This window comes from Urocampus carinirostris, chromosome 14, assembly GCF_059441175.1.
Source record: "Urocampus carinirostris isolate Australia breed hairy pipefish chromosome 14, RoL_Ucar_1.0, whole genome shotgun sequence".
Lineage (NCBI taxonomy): Eukaryota > Metazoa > Chordata > Actinopteri > Syngnathiformes > Syngnathidae > Urocampus > Urocampus carinirostris.
Genome location: NC_142362.1, coordinates 19,900,717 through 19,919,204, shown reverse-complemented (window position 1 = coordinate 19,919,204; position 18,488 = coordinate 19,900,717). Strand labels below are relative to the sequence as shown.

General features: G+C 38.0%; 1 protein-coding gene across 1 annotated transcript; it reads right to left on the bottom strand.

Annotated features, from left to right (window-relative positions):
* Positions 1-4,758: 4,758 nt before the first annotated feature.
* Positions 4,759-17,979, bottom strand: gjc4b (gap junction protein gamma 4b). Its single transcript, XM_088352599.1, has 4 exons — positions 17,804-17,979; positions 11,440-11,712; positions 7,586-8,480; positions 4,759-5,709 (listed from the first exon to the last, which is right to left on the bottom strand). Exons 2-4 carry the CDS (start codon positions 11,677-11,679, stop codon positions 5,696-5,698), a joined length of 1,149 nt encoding a protein of 382 aa, XP_088208725.1. The 5' UTR covers positions 11,680-11,712; positions 17,804-17,979; the 3' UTR covers positions 4,759-5,695.
* Between the last annotated feature and the right edge of the window lie 509 nt (positions 17,980-18,488).

Sequence of the window (18,488 nt, the reverse complement as noted above, 5' to 3'; positions counted from 1 at the left end):
ATAGTTGAAAGAAATCCCCCCCCCCCCCCCAAAAAAAATAGAATAAATGTAACGGGTGTAATAATAACTTTTGTTTTATTGAAATTCCTGCTGAAATATGTGTATAGTTTTTGGTAAGTGTCCTGCAATGATGAGTCCAACAGTGCCACCTGTTGGTATGGGGTAAAGTTTGGTTTTGTCTTTTGACATGTGACCGGAAGGCGGGGTTTGTTGGCAGTCTAACAGCGAGCTGTCAACGGTAAGACATGATCTTTTGGTGCTCCACAAAAAAGTTAATTTTAAACATTATAAACACAGCTGACAAATCTCTCAACATGCACAGTAATGTGATTGATGTTGTCAAGCTGTTTGGATTTATTTTCGTTTTCCCCTTGTAGAGATCAAATAGATCAAAGCCAGCAGAGAAGCTAATGTTGTGACTCATTTCATTTGCAGGTAAATTGTACCTGTTTTTATACTCATTATTGTTATTATTTCTATTTTCTCATATATATAAAAAGCATGATGTTGATTAAAATTCAGACTAAAGAAAAATATGTTGAATTCATTGTAAACGTTAAAAAAAAACACTATACGATCTTTTGTAAAAATGTATTGTGATATTCTAAAATGTATTTAAAGTAAATTGAAAAGAAAGCTCTTTGATATGCTTTGGACAGTTTACAGAGCGAGCTGCCAACGAGATCAAAGAGATCAAAGCCAGCAGAGAAGCTAATCGCGTGTTGTGACTCATTTCATTTGCAGAAACTATAATAAAAACCTCATCATCCAGTCCAGCGTGAATGTGGATCTTTGGTGGGACAGGTACAGCGCGGTTACATAAATATAAACAAAACCCAATTCTAGTAAAGTTTAAAAAAGCCTAATAAGGCAGTGAAGCCCTCAGAGAAAATGCTCCATACACAAGGTGAATCATTACCTCGACTACGTCATCATATGGACAGAAAAATATATTACATGCTTGTGTAAAATATGCTCTAAATGTATATTACATTTTGAAGAGTGCATGAAGAGAGTAACAGAGTAGTCATGATTATTTGGATAGCCCTTAATCACAAAGAGTCTCAAAGGGCTGCACAGACCACAGTATTGCAATCCACAGACTATTATGACACCATCCCCTGGTCTAAAACCTACATGAGGGCAAATAAAACGCAGATATTGTCAACATGAAATATAGGTTATTCGTGTGCTATAGAATAGAAGTGTGTTTTAAGCTTAGATTTAAACATTTCCACTGAGGTTGCAGATCGAATCTCAGGGGGCAGAGCATTCCACAGGACCGGGGCGCGAATGGAGAATGCTCTCGAACTTGCGGATCTCTTCTTGGCTCTTGGGATCACTAGTAGACCAGAATTTTCAGAACGAAGGCTCCGGACTGGGACATAGGGGTGAATTAAATCTGAAAGATATGAGGAAGCAGTCCATGCATGATTTTGGATAGACCAACAGAACTTTAAAATCACATCTTAAGCTAACAGGGAGCCAATGCAGGTTAGCTAAAATCGGGTTAATGTGATCAAACTTCTTGTCTTGGTTAAAAGCCTCACTGCAGCATTTTGTACCAGCTGAAGGCTCTTGATTTTGGGCTTCGGGAGACCGGAGAGTAGTTCATTACAGTAATCAAGACGGGAGGTGACAAATGCATGAATTATAATCTCCGCATCCGACTGAGACAGCATAGGGCAAATTTTAGCAATGTTGCCAAGATGGAAAAAAGCTGTTCTAGTCATAATCTTAACGTGTGTTTGAAATGACAGAGTAAGAGTGTATCATAGACAGGTCTATGTTACTTTGTGCTTGTGCAGCAATTGAAAAAAGGAAGATCAACGTGCTAAGTCATTATTATGTAAAAACAATATTTTTTTTCTTTCTTTTTTGTTTTGCAGAAAACCTGCTTTTGAAGAATAAAAACTCTTTCTCAGGGATGTGTAAAGATGTGTAAAGTTTATAAAGAATTGGAAGTGCATATTTCAATTATTACCAGTGCTGGAGGGAGCCTTAACCACCAGTCCCTAATTTGGGGGTGCTCAAGCACCCCCAAATACAAACCAGCACCTCCCCAAAAAATTAAAACTGTTTTCCTTAGTAAAGGACAGGATAGGTTTAAATCATACCTGTCAACGTCCACAGCTCCATGCCCTTACAAAATGTTGTATTTTCCCTTACAAAATAATCTTACACCATATTTTTTTTTCAAACGTGTTTATTTATGTAGTTTAACATGTTATATTGTACATGTGTTTCGTTATATCATATACATTTTTAATTAGCATTTTGTTGTGAGATACTGAGTTGCTCGACATGAATGAGGTTTATTATAAAAGTTCAAAAATTAAGTAGCTTGGACGTTCACTGCAGAAGGAAAAAATACATGCAAATATAACTACACGTAAGTAGAATAATACATTTTCTTATTCAAATTATGAATTCACTTACTGCATTAAATTATTGTTAGTAATATACTGATTAAAGGGATGACCACAAACCTGTCTTTTTTCATTTTCTCCTTTTATACTTCCTTTTTTTTCTTAACTTCTTTATACAACAATAATGATTTGTAATATAATGCATCAAAGCAAGTGAGTCGTTTGAGAGCCGGCTCTCTTTAATGAGTTGAGCCGAAAAAGACTGTTCTCTAAAAAGAGACAGACTTCCTTTCACTACACAACTACCACATGAAATCCGAGGCGGCAGACGCATGCGCACAGTAGCATCAAACCACTAGCTTTGTACCGAGATACAGGCTACTGTGGTGAACCCGTTTGACTTGATTGATTTGCCGTTTCGTGGTAGTCGGTGTATACCGGATGGTGCCCATAATTGACAAATTTGCGTTTTTCCGTACAGATTTTCTTGTACGTTGTACACGTCTTAAAATGCATAATTAACATACTTTGTACAGCAAAAACTTACAGGTTGACAGGTATGTTAAATGTAGTGAAAAACTAGCAAAATATCCATCCATCCATTATCTGCACCGCTTATCCTCAGTAGGGTCGTGGGGTGCTGGAGCCCATCCCAGCTATCTTCGGGCAGTGGGCAGGGGACACCCTGAACTGGTTGCCAGCCAGTCACAGGGCACAAAGGGACGGACAATTCGCTCACTCATTAACACCTAGGGACAATTTGGACCGGCCAATTAACCTGACATGCATGTTTTTGGAATGTGGGAGGAAACCGGAGTGCCCGGAGGAAACCCACGCAAGCACGGGGAGAACATGCAAACTCCGCACAGGAAGGTTGGTAGCTGGATTTGAACCCATGACCTCAGAACTGTGCCGCACACATGCTAACCACCGCTCCGCCGTGCTGCCCTGTACCTTATAGTATACAACTGTAAATAAACCTATGTAATACCTAGACTGGCCAGATTTGCTACACTGTGAGGGCCAACTATTCAGCCTGCCATTGTAGTCTTTCAAAAATCCACTCTCCATGAAAAGTTTGCAGTGCTTGACGATCAGACATCGTAATTCGCCTTTGTAGCATTTCCATCCGACTTGCAGGCTCTGGTGAAAAAGGTTAAAACAGCTTCCAGTTCCTTCACTTTTTCACAGAATACATCTCTAGCCATTTTGTACACAACATGTTTGGTCGGGCCATGCCTTTTAAAATCATATTATTTGAAAACTGCCAGTCTCTTTGCATGTCAGGCAGAGAGAAAAAACACTCCAATTTCCGCGGGCCAATAGAATTTTAATCACGGACCGTAATTAGCCCCCTGATATGCCTGTTCTAGGCTATGCAAATGAAAATGTAATATTCGCATTCATTATTTTGCACGTTACTGCCAATGTCATTGTATATTTTTCTGATGTAGATGCAACTGGGGAAAGTCTAAAAAGCTTTACCTCAAATATTTTCTCCTTTATTAATGCTTGTAAGCAGGAAACACATTTGACAAGTTAAAAAAAAAAGAAAACATGATTAATACAAAACCCAGGTACAAATTAAGAGACAGTGGTCCCCAACAGAATGGGATCGTAACAATGGCCAGACAACCTCTTCTGTTGTCAATGTAAAAAAATGGAAGAGTCAATTGCTGGTGTGGGGACTTTTTAAGAACAGGTGGGCACTCTCCAGCCACTTCCCCCAGATTCCCACCCTCTAGGATCAAACCGGTGCGCCATATACAGTCAAACAAAATCTATGTTCTCCAGGTGAAGTAAAAACTTTCAACAGTGTTTTTTCTGGAAAAATGATTTTATTTTATAAACAAGCACAAAAAACTATCATTTAAAAAAATACGATAGAAAAACTTTTGAAAAAAAGAGCATCATTTTAACATTGAGATGACTAAGATGGCACTGAGTGGTCTTACAAAAATTGATTCACATTGTGACCATTTGGGAGCTTTGCAACTTTTGCAACACTGACACAAATTTCCCTTTATAATTTCCAGACAAAACGTGTGCTGTTGTGTACCGATTTTTAGAAAGAAAGAAAAAGTACCAAAAAAAACCATTGTACCTTTTTCCCCATCGGGGATATCCAAAACAGCAGTAGGGAAAAAAAGCACTGGAGGCTGTTGATAAAAGGGATATTGGCAAAATACATTTTAAAAATGGATTTTAGCAAGGATAAAAAGGAATGTATGCAAAAAGGGATATTTGAAGAAAATCTAAGATTTGAAAAAGAAATAATTGCAAACAAAAAGGGTGTGTTTGAAATAAAAGGGTATAAGCCCGAAGCTGTGAAAAAAGGAATATTTGGAAGAAAAAAAGGAATGTATGCAGAAGGGACAATTGCAAACAAAAAAAATATTTGCAAATAAAAAAGGGGATATTTGCAAAAAATAATAAATGGGTAAAGGCCCCAAAAATATAGAAAAAAGGATATCTGCAAAGAATTCTAAATCAAAAATATATTTGAAAAAGATAATAAAATAAAAAGTGATATTTGCCAAAAATGAAGGGACAGTTGCTAAATATTCTTAAAATGGGATATTAGCAAAATAAAAGGGACTGCCAACAAAAACTGCATAGTTGCAGCAGAAATTTCAATAAAAAGTGATATACGCTAACAAAATTGACCATTGAAGGGGCTAATTTGCAAAAAAATAAAGTTAAAGCTATCTGCAAACAAAAATAATTGGAAAAAAAATGTAGCTTATCCCTGATTCAATCGGACAGGTGGGATATGGGAAAACAGCAGTAGGAAAAAAAAGCCTGTGGGTACAAATAAAGAGTTTTTCAAGCATTACCCAGGTTTTTTATGTCTTTGGAAGAAAATTTTGCAAAAAGAGAAAAATGGAAACCCTGCTGTGTTCATCCAGTACCTTTTTGTTTGCTACCTCAGCTGTGGACTAATACTGGTTCCACTTAATAAAAAAAGAACGAAAAAAATAAGAATTAAAGGAATTCCAGTTGTATAGCTGAGATTCATTGGACTGACTTTCCCACAGTTCCGACCTAACTAGCTCCAAGTCTTGTATAACAAAGATAGATATTTCATATAAAAAACAAAAAAAGTAGCTGCCCTGAGGAAGACGAACTCGGTATCACAAAAAAGCACTTTGGATCTTTTTTTGTCTCAAGTCAGGTCAGGACTTTCGGACTCTTCTCCTTTTGGACCCGAGCGGCCGTAACACTGATGTTGCTCCAACTGGTTTTGTTCATACTAGACTGACAAAGACGCTCTTGGACTGGTGCCGATCCGGATCTTAGGTCCGCGTTCCAGTGTCGGCCAATGGCTATGCACGCATACCTGCAGGGAGAAATATCACAATTAAAATATTTAAAAGGCTTTCAATATTTCCTTGGATTTGTAATACATCCAAAATATTTAGATTGGATTTGTTAATTGCATTACAGAAAATTTATTATTATAGAAAATTTAATATCCTGACAGTACTGAATGAACAAAATGTAATATTTATTAACTCCCTTTTGTTTTCTTATGTGAACATATATTTTCAAAACAGCACATAGCCAAAAAAGCTAGCTTGACAATAATCTAGAAAGGTAAACGAGTAAAATAAAAGAACTGAAACCATGCTAGCTATCCAATAGCCAGATAGAAAACTAAAAAAAAATAGCTTCTAAATAGCTATTTAGAAGGGAGGCAAACATTTAGCTTGATAAATAGCAAAAATGTAACATGTTTGATAGCATGCAAAAAATGTGTAAAGCTAACTTCAAAAATATAAAAATATAATATAAAAAGGCAGGAGCTACAAAGCTAAAAGGGTAGCCATGAATCTAGCTAAAAAAACTGCACATTTTTTGCTGTATTAAACCTATAGGAATTTAGTTTGGATTTTCCTGTAGAATATATCAATAAAAGATGAATACATACATTTGTTTAATACATACCTATATTCTCATTCTGTTCTCTAAATTATTCCTTAAAATATTTAGCAATGTATTTTTTGTCCATGAATCCCGTGGATTTTCTTTTTGAATTTCTAAAATAACTATGTTGTTATTACTTTGTTGCTATTACCAGGTTAATTATTAATATCCAGGGTTGAATATATTCAGTCAACCAATAAAATAATAATTTTACAAGATAACCACAATGATCCAGCACTGGTGAGCTATTTTCAGAACAGGTTCCAGGCTCTACAGCTGTCCTTAGGGGGCAGCCTAGTGTCCGAGGGCAACCACGTTGAAGACCCCTGGTATACAGTAATACAAATGTCTTTGCTCATAATAGTTTCCCCCCTTTTTGTAGGATCCAACATTGCTTTAATGTGGGGAAAAAAAAAAAGAATAACAAAAAGAGCTAAAGAATGCTTCTGGATTGTAAAGACGTTTTTCTTTACTAGCCTCGCATTTTTTTCTTTTAAATGTGAAAAAAAAAACCAATTCTATATCAAAATTAATTTTAACAATAAGTAATCGAAACAATCTACTATAATTGTTTATTTCTGCAATTTTTTTTCTAATGAGAAGTGCTAACAACTCTAAAAAAATACAAAAGTACATTTTTTTGGGGTAGCACCTGATATTTTAAAGGGACAATGTGTAATCGTCTCCCCCCTCGTGGTCTAAAAAACTTTCTTCCAGTAAAAGAAGAAAAAAAAACCACATTGATTTGGAATACTAGGCAAAAATACTATCATACCAATGTTATTTTTCATAAAGAAAAAAGATCATAGGATTTAAATCGTAGAATCCCTACTAAAGGTTGCTGCCACGTATGTCTTGCTGCTTTGCTCTGCGGCTCTTGTTTTCGTTCGCATTATACTATACAATGCATCGAGTAGTCAAATATTACACATTGGGGCTTTAAGGTTAAAAAAAGATGCAATCCAGTGTTTTTGGGTGGGAGGTGGTTCTGCATCTAACATTTTTTTAATCAATTTCCCCATCTTTATTCCCTGTCCTTTAATTTCTAATGAGAAATAAAAATCTTTCTAAAATATAAAGACAAAAATACAGTCTACAGTTAGGTGGCGTGGTTTTAACTGTGAAAAAATAAAATTAAAACACATGGAAATTTTAGGCTAAAAGATTAAAAAACGATGGTTGTGGATTATTTAGAATTTCCTTCTACCATCATTTCTCTATTTTGTTTCTGAATGTAAAATAAAAATAATACTAATTCGAGCCTCCAGAAGAAAACAGGTAAGCCTCACCTTTGTCAGCCGCCCCCGTCTGCTTCTCCTGGGCAAAGTTGAGGCGGTTCTGCTCAGCGGCTGTCCCGTTGGACTCGGGACTGCTGCTGCGCGAGGGGCTGAGCTCCTCGTTGTGGTAGGCCAAGTCCAGATGCTGCTGGGCCAACTTCAGGTGGCGCCGAAGCCGCTCCAGTTCCCGCGAGGACGCCTCGTCTCCGAAGGACTCCCTACCCGAGTCTGCCAGATTGTCCCGGAAGACCGGCTTCCCCGACGGGTCTTTCTTCAGCGCCGTGTGATAACCGGGCGGCGCCGAGGGCTGGCGGGAAATGGAGGATCTCTGGCTGGCCGAGTGGCGAGGAGTGGGTGGTCGTGGCCTGCATAGGCAATCTCGGATTCCGCTGATGCCCAAGTGAAGGATCTCCAGAACAGTAAAAAGAAGGCAAAGTGCGCTGACGGCGTACATGATGAGCAAGAAGATGGTCTTCTCGGTGGGCCTCGAAACGAAGCAGTCCACTGTGTGTGGGCAAGGCGAACGGGTACAGACGTAGGATGGCGCCACCTCGAGGCCATACAGCACATACTGTCCGAAAAGGAAGGAGGCCTCGAAGAGGGCCCGCGAAAGCAACTGGAAGACGTAAACCTTCATGAGGCCGTCTCGCTTGATGCGGCGGCGGCCATCGTGTTTCTTGCAGGGTTTCTGTTCCACTTCCTTCTCCTTCTCGGGTTCGATCTCCTCCAAAATCATGGGGTCCTCCTCGCCGTTGTCCTCAGCTTCCTCGTAGTCGCGGTTAGCGCCGCGGCTAACGATGGGCATGCGTTTCCGGGCCGGCGGCCGGTAGTCGACGTCCTCCATGCGGGCGATTTTGTGCATGGCGAAGCCAAGGTACATGACGGTGGGCGTGGTGATCATGATGACCTGGGAAGGAGAGATGCAAGCATTAGTCCACATTATCCAGAAATAATTAGAATACAATACACAATACTTTATACGAGCACTTCTAAACATGAACATTTTAGTATACACGTTTTATTTACAACAAAAATCATGCTCTCTATATGAAGTCATGAAACACAGAATCCCCAAAAAACTGCACAATAAAAAATAGAAATCTTAACTTTTCAGTGCTAGAAAAAAACAAATACAAGAACCATTAACTATTTACAATTCAACTTATAACCAATGTTAACCGAAACAACACAGAACCTCTGAAAAGCACATAAAAAAGACAATTAAATTAAAAGACAATGTACAATGCACAATGTTTTGGAACCATTAATATTCAGTAAATAAAATGAGTCAAAAAAGACTCCTTTTTGTCCTCCATCATGCAAACTCTATCGAACCATTCCTGTGCAATGTGCAGCTAAAGCAGGTCTAATGCCTGTTTGCATGTCATCTTTACAACTAGTGGTTTAATGGTAAAGTGTCAGCTCTTTCACCGTCTCTACTCAGGTTTGATTCCCCTTGCATACAATATTTATCATGGTAAATCAATGTATTTGTTTATTATTTTTTCAATTAATGCATAATGTTTAAGTATTATTGTTATGTAAAACCATCCATCCATCTTTTGCTCCGTCTATCCTCGCATGGGTGCGCTGGAGCCCATCCCAGCTATCTTTTTGGGCAGGGGGCAGGAGACACCCTGAACTGGTTGGCATGTAAAACTTTGTATGTAAAATCTTATATGGTAACATATAGAATTATTGTATGAATGATCTATTTTATCCACCCTATTCTGTAAGAGATAAGGCGCACACACAGGTTAATTATGTAAACTTTCACATTTCAGCCCAAATCAGGGTTTTTAGGTGTGCCCTTTACTCCGGAAAATACTGTAAGTATCCAATGATTTGACATATGGTTTCAGTAGTCAGCAGGGATGTGATTTGACCAAAGTGAAATTATCTGAAAATTAGCGGGGGGGGGGGGGGGGGGGGGTGTGATTGCTAGCTGGGGGGGGGGGGAAACCAGGTAGGACCAGGGCAGTGCCCTGGTGGGGGGAAAAGTGGGGCGAAGCCCCCCCCCGGAGCTCATGGGTTTTTTTAAGTACTTTCAATGCACTCAGATGACAAAGAAATAGACAAGACAACAGCATAAATTTTCAATGTATATTGAACTATCCCATATAAAATTACAGTTTAAGTCAACTCAAAATCAGTCAATTAGCTACAAACCATTGGAAATAATATTTACCATGCAATAAATCATTTAATCAATCATTCTTAATACATAATGGATAACAAAAACATAAAATACCTCATGCAGCAAGCTCTGATAAAAACACAATCATGCATTCGACTAAGATCATCTCTGTAACTGCATACATCAAGACACTCAACATCTTGAAACCTAAAAAGTGCAAACATGCAGCATTCATTTGAGTTTGTGTCAATGATTAACCATGTTATTAATATTAAGTAAATTATGTACCATAATAATATCGTGGCCATTAAGAAAATCAATGGTAGAATATCATACAAGTACTTAATTTAAAAAATATAAATACTGACAATAGTTTTGATTACTATTAGGCTTAATAATATTTTTAAATTTCCTAAATCATATTTTAAATGTAATAATTTATTTCTTTAATAGCAGCGTATCCAAGTATTTGATAAATGAAAGTACAATAAGTATAGGCCCTACAGTAAAGTGTTGGTGTAATGTACACATGAAAATCTATTATTGTAATTGTTAAATATTTATGGCCATTTTTATTACGTTATAATATTTTCGAAAAAAATGGGAAAACTGTCAAATAAATTTGAAAAGTTTACCACCTACCTCAAAATTCACGACTCTATCAGCAACTGGTACAGGTTGTTGGGGTGGATCACGTCTCTTTATTACCGCTTCCGATTGTGATGTCAATAAGGGATGGAGGCCGTAAAGTTTTGGAGTTTTCGTTTGGGCACCGAAACTTCCAGCGATGGAATAATTTGTCGTTCTTGACTGGAGTTCTTTCACGTGTTTTTTGCTCTTTGCGTGACTTTCAAGAGCTTTGAAACCTCTCCCACCATAGTCGATGGTATCATGACACCAAATGCAAAGTGCTTTCCCGGCACGATCGATCTTCCGAATAAAGTCATTGAACAAATTCGTCACAGTCTTCTTTCCAACATTCGTAGATAATTCCTTCTCCAACCAGTCCCATCGAAACTTGTTTTTTACAATCTTATCAATTTCTTTAGCTCGCGGAGCATCTTTGCGTTCGATCACGGACATCTTTCTTTAAACACCCGGCAAAAACGTGTGAGAAATGAACAATGGCACACTCCTATAACAAGCGCGTTTATTGGTCAACACGAGACTTCAACCAATCGCAAGTACGTTTCATTTCAGTTACGGAAACACTCAAATGGCATGCTGTCGAGACGAAATCGTTTTTTTTTACCAATTAAAACACCGGAAATTTTAAAATTTTATTTTTGGAGATAAAAAAAGCGGAATTCCGCGAATTAGCGGAAAAATCACATCCCTGAGTCAGTGACTAGAAGACAATCTAGTATCTAATTGGGACAGTAAGTTACACACCTCCTGAAGGACACAGGAATGACAGGAGGGAAATTTAAAAGGGCAATAATAGACCTGGCAGAGGAAACTGAGAAAAGCAGGGGAAAGAACACCTAAACCCTGAAAACAGCCGCAGGGGAAGGGACATATTTCAGCTGCAGGGGGTGACAGGGAGACGTTCCTGTCACTGCTCCTTCACCGGGAGACGTTAGAGTGATTAGAGGAGCGAAACGTTGATAATAGGTGGTTCCTAGCTGACGACCCTGCAGCTGAGCCATGGGCACCGGAGGAGGTGTGACAGACAGCAGCACCAAACAGTAAATACAAAGTACTTGTACTTTAATAGTCGCAGGCCTACCTGGAAAACCCAAAATCGTATGTGTGAGAGTGGCGCAAAGGCATCGTAGCAGACATTTTCGCATCCGGGCTGCTGCGTGTTGCAAACGAATTTGCTCTGCTCGTCGTAGTAGATGGACTCGCCGCCCACCGCAGTCAACACGATGCGGAAAACGATGAGAAGCGTCAACCATATCTTGCCCACGAAGGTGGAATGGTTAGAGATCTCGTCCAGGAGACGAGTCAGGAAACTCCAGCTCATCTTGCCTCAAAGATATGCCTCGCTTCTCCAGTTCTGAGGGGAGAAAGAAAAGACAGGATTCAGATTTCCTTTTCTGCACAAATTACAGTAAATTCCGTACTACAAGCCACTACATTTTAACACTGCGGCTTTAATGTGGTGCAGCCTATTCTATTTTGTGCAGCTCTGAGGAAAATACCGAGCAAAATTGTCAAGTCGTTTATTTATATAGCCCTCAATCACAAGAAGTCTCAAAGGGTTGTACAGACTACTATTACACCATCCTCTGATCTAAAATCCACGTGAGGGCCAGGAAAAACTCTAAAACCTCTGCATGAAGAAAATGAAACATTGAGAAGGGGCCCCACATGAGGTAATCCCTCTTCCAGGATGACCAGGCTGCAATAGGCGTTGCAAGGGTTTCAACAGACAATACACAGACATCAACATGAAATATAAGTAATAACAGAATGTACGGTTGACAGCCTAGCCTAGATTTAAACACTTCCATTGAGGTTGCAGATCGAATTTCACTAGACAAAAATTGTTGTTGATATCGTTTTTATCTATTGAAATTCTATGCCAATCAAATACAGATTTTTTGACAGAAATTATTTTTTTTATTTACCCAAATAGGGTTACAGTTTTCCCTCTGACAAAAGCTCCGAAAAAATAAAAAAATGTATTCTGAATCTCAATGCCCATCCACACTATATTCAGTCAGGGCCGCTAGAAGGCGCCATTGTATTTCACTCAGAACAGTTACTTCAACGCCTCAATTACATTACTTCAACGCCTCAATTACATTAGTCTGTGGTTTTGAGAGCATTTAAGATTCAACAAACCTAAAACTGTTGTATAATTTACCTTACAACACGTGCACATTATGACATTTCCACATTGAGAATCACACCCAACTCAGTTTCATAATTTGCCCAGTAACACATCTCACGTGCACTTTGTTTTCTAATCTTGTGGCAACAGTTGTGCAAGAATTATTATCGGAATTTGATAATTAATGGTTTCCAAATGCCAAAACCTGCTGCAAGCAGAGTTACAAAGATGAATGAATGAACACCGTAAAAATAGAAGTATGAGAGTCAGATTTTTGAGTCAACGAAAGGCAACTAAGAATTGCCTTACTTAGATCTTTAGACATTGGGAATGAATCAAATCGCCTTTTATGGTCTTAACTTGCCCAAAGTGAAGTCATAAATGGGGTTCTTAAACCACCCATCACTGGCTGTCTTTCGGACTTCGAATTTGGGCTTAGTCAGGTCTGGTCCATTTTAGACATGATTGAGTACAAAATTAAGGAAATTTGTAGCCAATCAAATTCTGACATAAAATTTGAGCCTGGGAAGGTTCTTCTTTTCAACTTCAACTTTTAGATGAGAAAATCGGCAACTAAACTTGGGTAGTGTTTAGCCCAATACAGTACAAACTTTGTTCAAAAACAATAATTATTACCTCATGTAGTCTTGAAAAAAAAATCTAACAGCACATGTTTATGTTACTTTCTGGACAGATTTTATTTTATTCTGGCTCATTTCTTTAAAATTCTATTTTTGCATGGTTTAACATGATCAGGCAGCATTGCCATTATAACTTAAGGTCCATAAAACTGGCACTGGCTGCTAAACTGTTTAGCATTAGCTGCTTAAGTGACAGTAGCAGCTAAAGCAAAGCTAGCCACAAAAAGCATTAGTAAAATTATAGTCTAAATCCAGGCCAGATGCTGCAGGAATATAATGGAATATGCCCTGAGAAAATCTTTCCATTTTATGCAAATCTTTTGTTTTCACAATCTATTATTGTTATATTGCCAACCCCTATTTAAGTCACTGCAAGTACATCTTCCCTTCTCAACTTTCCCTACTACTTGAACAGAACTTTGGCGTATTTTTTTTACCTATTTTGTATGTCTTTGTAATCGGTTTTGGGTGGGATGGGAAAGCCTGATTGTTGGTGTTCCATCGACTTTTGGTTGATCTCCCTAGTGCCAAAAAACTGCTTGTTGCGTGACCAGTCTTCCAGAGATCGCATAATCCCTGGGGCGGGTGTTTCAGTTTCTGTGCATTGTTATTATAATCAAAGGAAAAGCACAAAGGGTAATGAACGCCCCACCTATCTTTCACAAGACTCATTTTACGCTTTGCAACGGTCAGCTTGTTTACACATCGGAATTTTGCAAAAACAAAATTCCAAGGACGTCCCCTCTACCTGAGAACCAAAATTCAACTATGAAACTTAAACTCCTCTGTGAGATCCAAGTTTAAGATGTAAGGACAGCTACCAGACTGACAATCATATTTCAAAATAAGGCCATTTTCAGATGTCATTTTCAAAAGTAGACGTCCAAGTGTCCACACTACACTACATTGTCATCAATGACAGTTAAAATAATCCTATTTTCAGGGAACGGTTATGCAGTTTCATACATGAGGAATCTAATCCGAGTCACAAACAAACAGGCTGTGCCATCTCTTTCATAACTTTACCCAGACAAGGTAAGGGACACCAATTAAAAATAGTCTGCGTTACTACAAATCAACTCAACCGGTTTTACAGCGTAGCAAATGTGAGCACAGATTGGGGAGGGTGGAAACGTTTACATGCAGGCAATAATCAGATACACAAACTCCACCTTATTTGATAAAAAGCTCTCTCCCTCCCTCTCCCTCTTATATATACACATACATACATACAAAAATAGGTCTAGGATTAAGCAGAGCCAATCCCACCGTGGACAAAATTATGTATTTTTATTTGGTCCAGAATTCGGTATATGTAATTTAAATTTAATAGCGCTTAATGTTTTCACTGTTACCAAATTTAGCTCAGTGAAAATCTTCATTGCACTCGATAAATGTAACTTGTAGAAATTGGCCTTTTTTTCAACTAACATTTCCCCCCAAACCAAGCAGGTGTTGAACGGAACTTCGGCATATTTTAAACTTGGGTTCATTTCTGCTGGGGGCGGGGATATGCTAACATCATTAGCTTAGTGAGCAATCCCAAATCCACGAGCAGGTAGGCTATGGAATACAAACGTCCTAAATAACAAGAGTTTTAGACCTACAGTACTCAACAGTTCTGATTAGTTTGGGTGTATCAGCGTTCATAAGGTAACAGTGAAACTCTCCTATGTATGCAAAAATCAGCAAGTTTATTACTGAAAAAAAAAAGTCTAATCAGCACCAAAAGCACAAAAGCCTATATATAGTGGAATTCACAGTTGTATCCATCCATAGTTATTGTAAGCCTATGCTACCAACAAAGCGTGTTGGCACAAAACGAGAGAATGGAGCCCACTTCGATGAGTGACATGGGTTAATAATGGCAGCGAATATATTCATCAAACAACAAAAAACTAAATGCGGAAACAATGTCTATTTGAGTCATGTGGCTGTCCCAGCTTCACCCTTGTAATCGGAATACTCAGAATAGTCTCTAAGCATATAAACAATTCATAGGGATTGCTCTACAAATCCGATATTCCTTATCCAATACGATTAAAGACTGCACGAAAACATACAAAGATTTTTTTTGTGCTTGCTCTTAGGGAAAGGAAATCTTAAAACCTTATAGGGCCAAAGTGACTCGATGGCAGTACATCATCTCCAGTGTTTGTACTGGCCCGTTCCCCAGGTATGAACAGGACGTTTTCACACTGCGAGACGCTATTTGAAGATGGATCAAAACCCAGAAAGAATTCTCGAAGTGCTGAGCGTGCATTTGACGTTTATAGAAGATTGGTGGTCATTTTAACTCCTCCGGGAAAGATTTCACATGATCTAATTTATCAGAACTTTGAAGAAACAGTGTATACTGTTTAGCACCTCCAAGTGGTCATTAAAAAATTAAAAAATGACATAAAAACCAAACAAAATGTGTGGTATAAAATTGCATTTTTTTATTTAAATATTCGTAGCAATCTGCATTCGTTTTATGTAAAACGATCCTCACCTAGAGGAAGCTGACATAATGCCAGCCACCTTGCTGCTTAAGCTAACCTAAAAAACAAAGACCCTGCGAAAGACCATGCAAAAAAAACATTTTTAAAAAAAATGCTGTAATTGGGTGAGTTCAAATCTCCTCAGTTTGTAATCTTCCTTATGCTTTGTAGCTCCCGTTTTTGGTTGAACGACAATTACAACAATTAGTAGTCAAATATCACACTCTGCACCTTAAACATTCTCATCCAATTTTCAGCGAAAGAGAAATAAATAGCAACAAGTGAAAGTCCTGAATTTCAAAGCAAAACAGCGAAGCAGATGTTGTGGTTTTTCGCATGCCACTAAGATCCAGGCCAAGATAAAACTTTGCAGCTGCTGATTGCTAAAAAACTTTTTAAATGTGTTTAGTTTTTAAATATAAAAAGTAAATGCATCTTTGGCAGAATTGTCCTTGTATACTGTTAATCATTTTAAATAGATTCATGTAACCTGAACCCAAAGAGGATTTTTTAATAGTATTAGAATTGACTATATTGACATTAAAATTGAGGTTAGACTTGACACTTCCAGCATAGAAATATCACAAAAAATCCTCAAAAGAGGAAAAAAAGATAATGGGAAAAACTATGTAGGTCAGGAATATATTGAACAGGGATAGCCAGAAAGACAAGTCAGAAAGACTAATAGATTAAAAAAATGAGAGCAATTACTACTACCGCCATATTTTCGCCCTCGATATAAATTCATGAATACATTTTACCAGAAAGGTAAATCAATGCAGATAATTACGTTTACTACTAATCTTCCAAATAACCAATCAACCGCTCTCTGAGACGGGGGCGGGACTTTGTACAAAATACCGCCACGCAATTGGTCTCAATTGCTTATAAAAATTAGAGCAGCTTTTCTAATTTGAAAAAGTATTATTTTGAACATCTATTACAGTTCTATACAATTGTTTTAAATCTATTTTAAAACATGCCATTGTAGATCAAATCCACAAAGCACTTGTAAAATTAAAAAATAGATACATTGGTCAAATATCGCCATGCCAGTTGCGATAAATTTGTAACACATTCTCGCTCCTATTGTTGACAACATATGTAAGGAGCCGAAATAACCACCGTGTAAGTTATATATTATACATTTTTAAGTATTATCGTTCCTTGTTCTTTAAAATTATTAAATTTAAAGACCCGATTTGATTCACAACATATAATTTTCTTAGGGCAATATGGCGCTCGTTTCTCTCTCGCGAGAAGTCGTTGAACTCTCGCATGATTTGCCGAAAATTGACGCCAGGTGGGGAAAATGCCGGTCAAATTAGTAAAATTAGTCACCACGAAAATATTTTGAAAACACATCTTGGAGTGTCCTGATAATCGCAGGCAAATAAAGTTAACAGTGAAAACAGAAAAGTCATGATGACTTTCGTTTAAGTGTGACTAAGCGTTGAAGCAAACAAGGAAAGCAGGAAAAAAAAAAAAAAGTGTGATGTGGCTCCCACATCTGGGATGTTGGTCAAGAAATTCCTTCTCATGACGTCAAACTCTGTACTTCTTTTTACTTTGTTATTATTGTTAACCTTACTTGACACGAAAACTTGTGTTGTTGACTTCTTTCACAAATCAACTGAGACAGAAACGCATTTTTTCACTTTACGAGAACTCCCAAGACGTTCCTCGTGGTCCATTTGTTTGTTCCACGTGTTCTAATTCGCAACAGAATTGCTCTAAGTCAATTATTAAGTCAAAATGGTATTAACATGACTAAATAAAGTTGACAAAAATGGGGGTATAATGAGATGGATAATGGGATGCAGCCCCGTTAGCACATTTCTATCGTATTAAGATACAAATACTGTACGTAAAATTGGAAAACACGTTAATTAGCGTACAAAACACCATTATACAGTAACGAATTTTCTTATCTTGAAGTGAAAATGTTTAGTAATATTTAAAATGTAGCCAACGATATGTTCATATTTGAAAAAAATCACCCAAATCGCTTGGCGCTTAATCTTGGTAGGTTGCCAAATAGTGCGTCTTTTTTATTTTTTCTCTTCACAAACTTGAATTTCGGTTAAAGTCTACTCTTCAAAAGTGACTTTTAATCAATAAAACCGACAAGTTTTCCTCCAAGGACCAAAGATGCTGCTTTTGTTCGCTTAATAGTCCAAATCTTACCCTGAAATTGCGATGCTGTCGCTCCGCGGCGGACGTTCTTCTTCTCTTTCTTTGTCCCTTTAAAAATAAAAAAATAAATGTTGCCCACGAAATACTAAACGTTGCTCAAGCCATCCGTTGCGTCGTCTCGTGAGGTTTTGTGCGACTCGGCGGGCTCCAAACAAAGAGTGGAGGAGGGTGCACCCCTCCTTTTTTGCACCTCCTCCTTTCTCCTCCTCCTCCTCGCCTGCTGCAGATGCACCCCCACCCTCACCTCCTGATGCAACATGAAGCTCTTTTTTCCACATATTCCCCCCAAAACCTATGCCAATGAGGGCGAATATCCCAGTATACTTTATAGTGATCGGAGAATAATTGTGGAATCAGAATCAGTAGTGCACGAAGGAGGCGTGTGAGTGGTGGTCCACAGCAGCCCTTGAACACGTTACAAATGATGTTCACCAAACCAGCAAAAAGTGGTTGTAAAGACGTTTCAAAGTGATCTTTGTTCATGCATACAATTAAATAACATTATAAATTATCATACATCAGAAGGATTTTTTTTTATTCATCTTTGGTTTGGCGTGACTTGAGCGGGTACAGTGGAGTTAATGGGTGGATGCACGGGGTGTTGCAACAACAGATTAAAAGAATGACTGATTTCTAATAAGATTTATTTGCTTTAATCACCTCTTTTTAAATAACT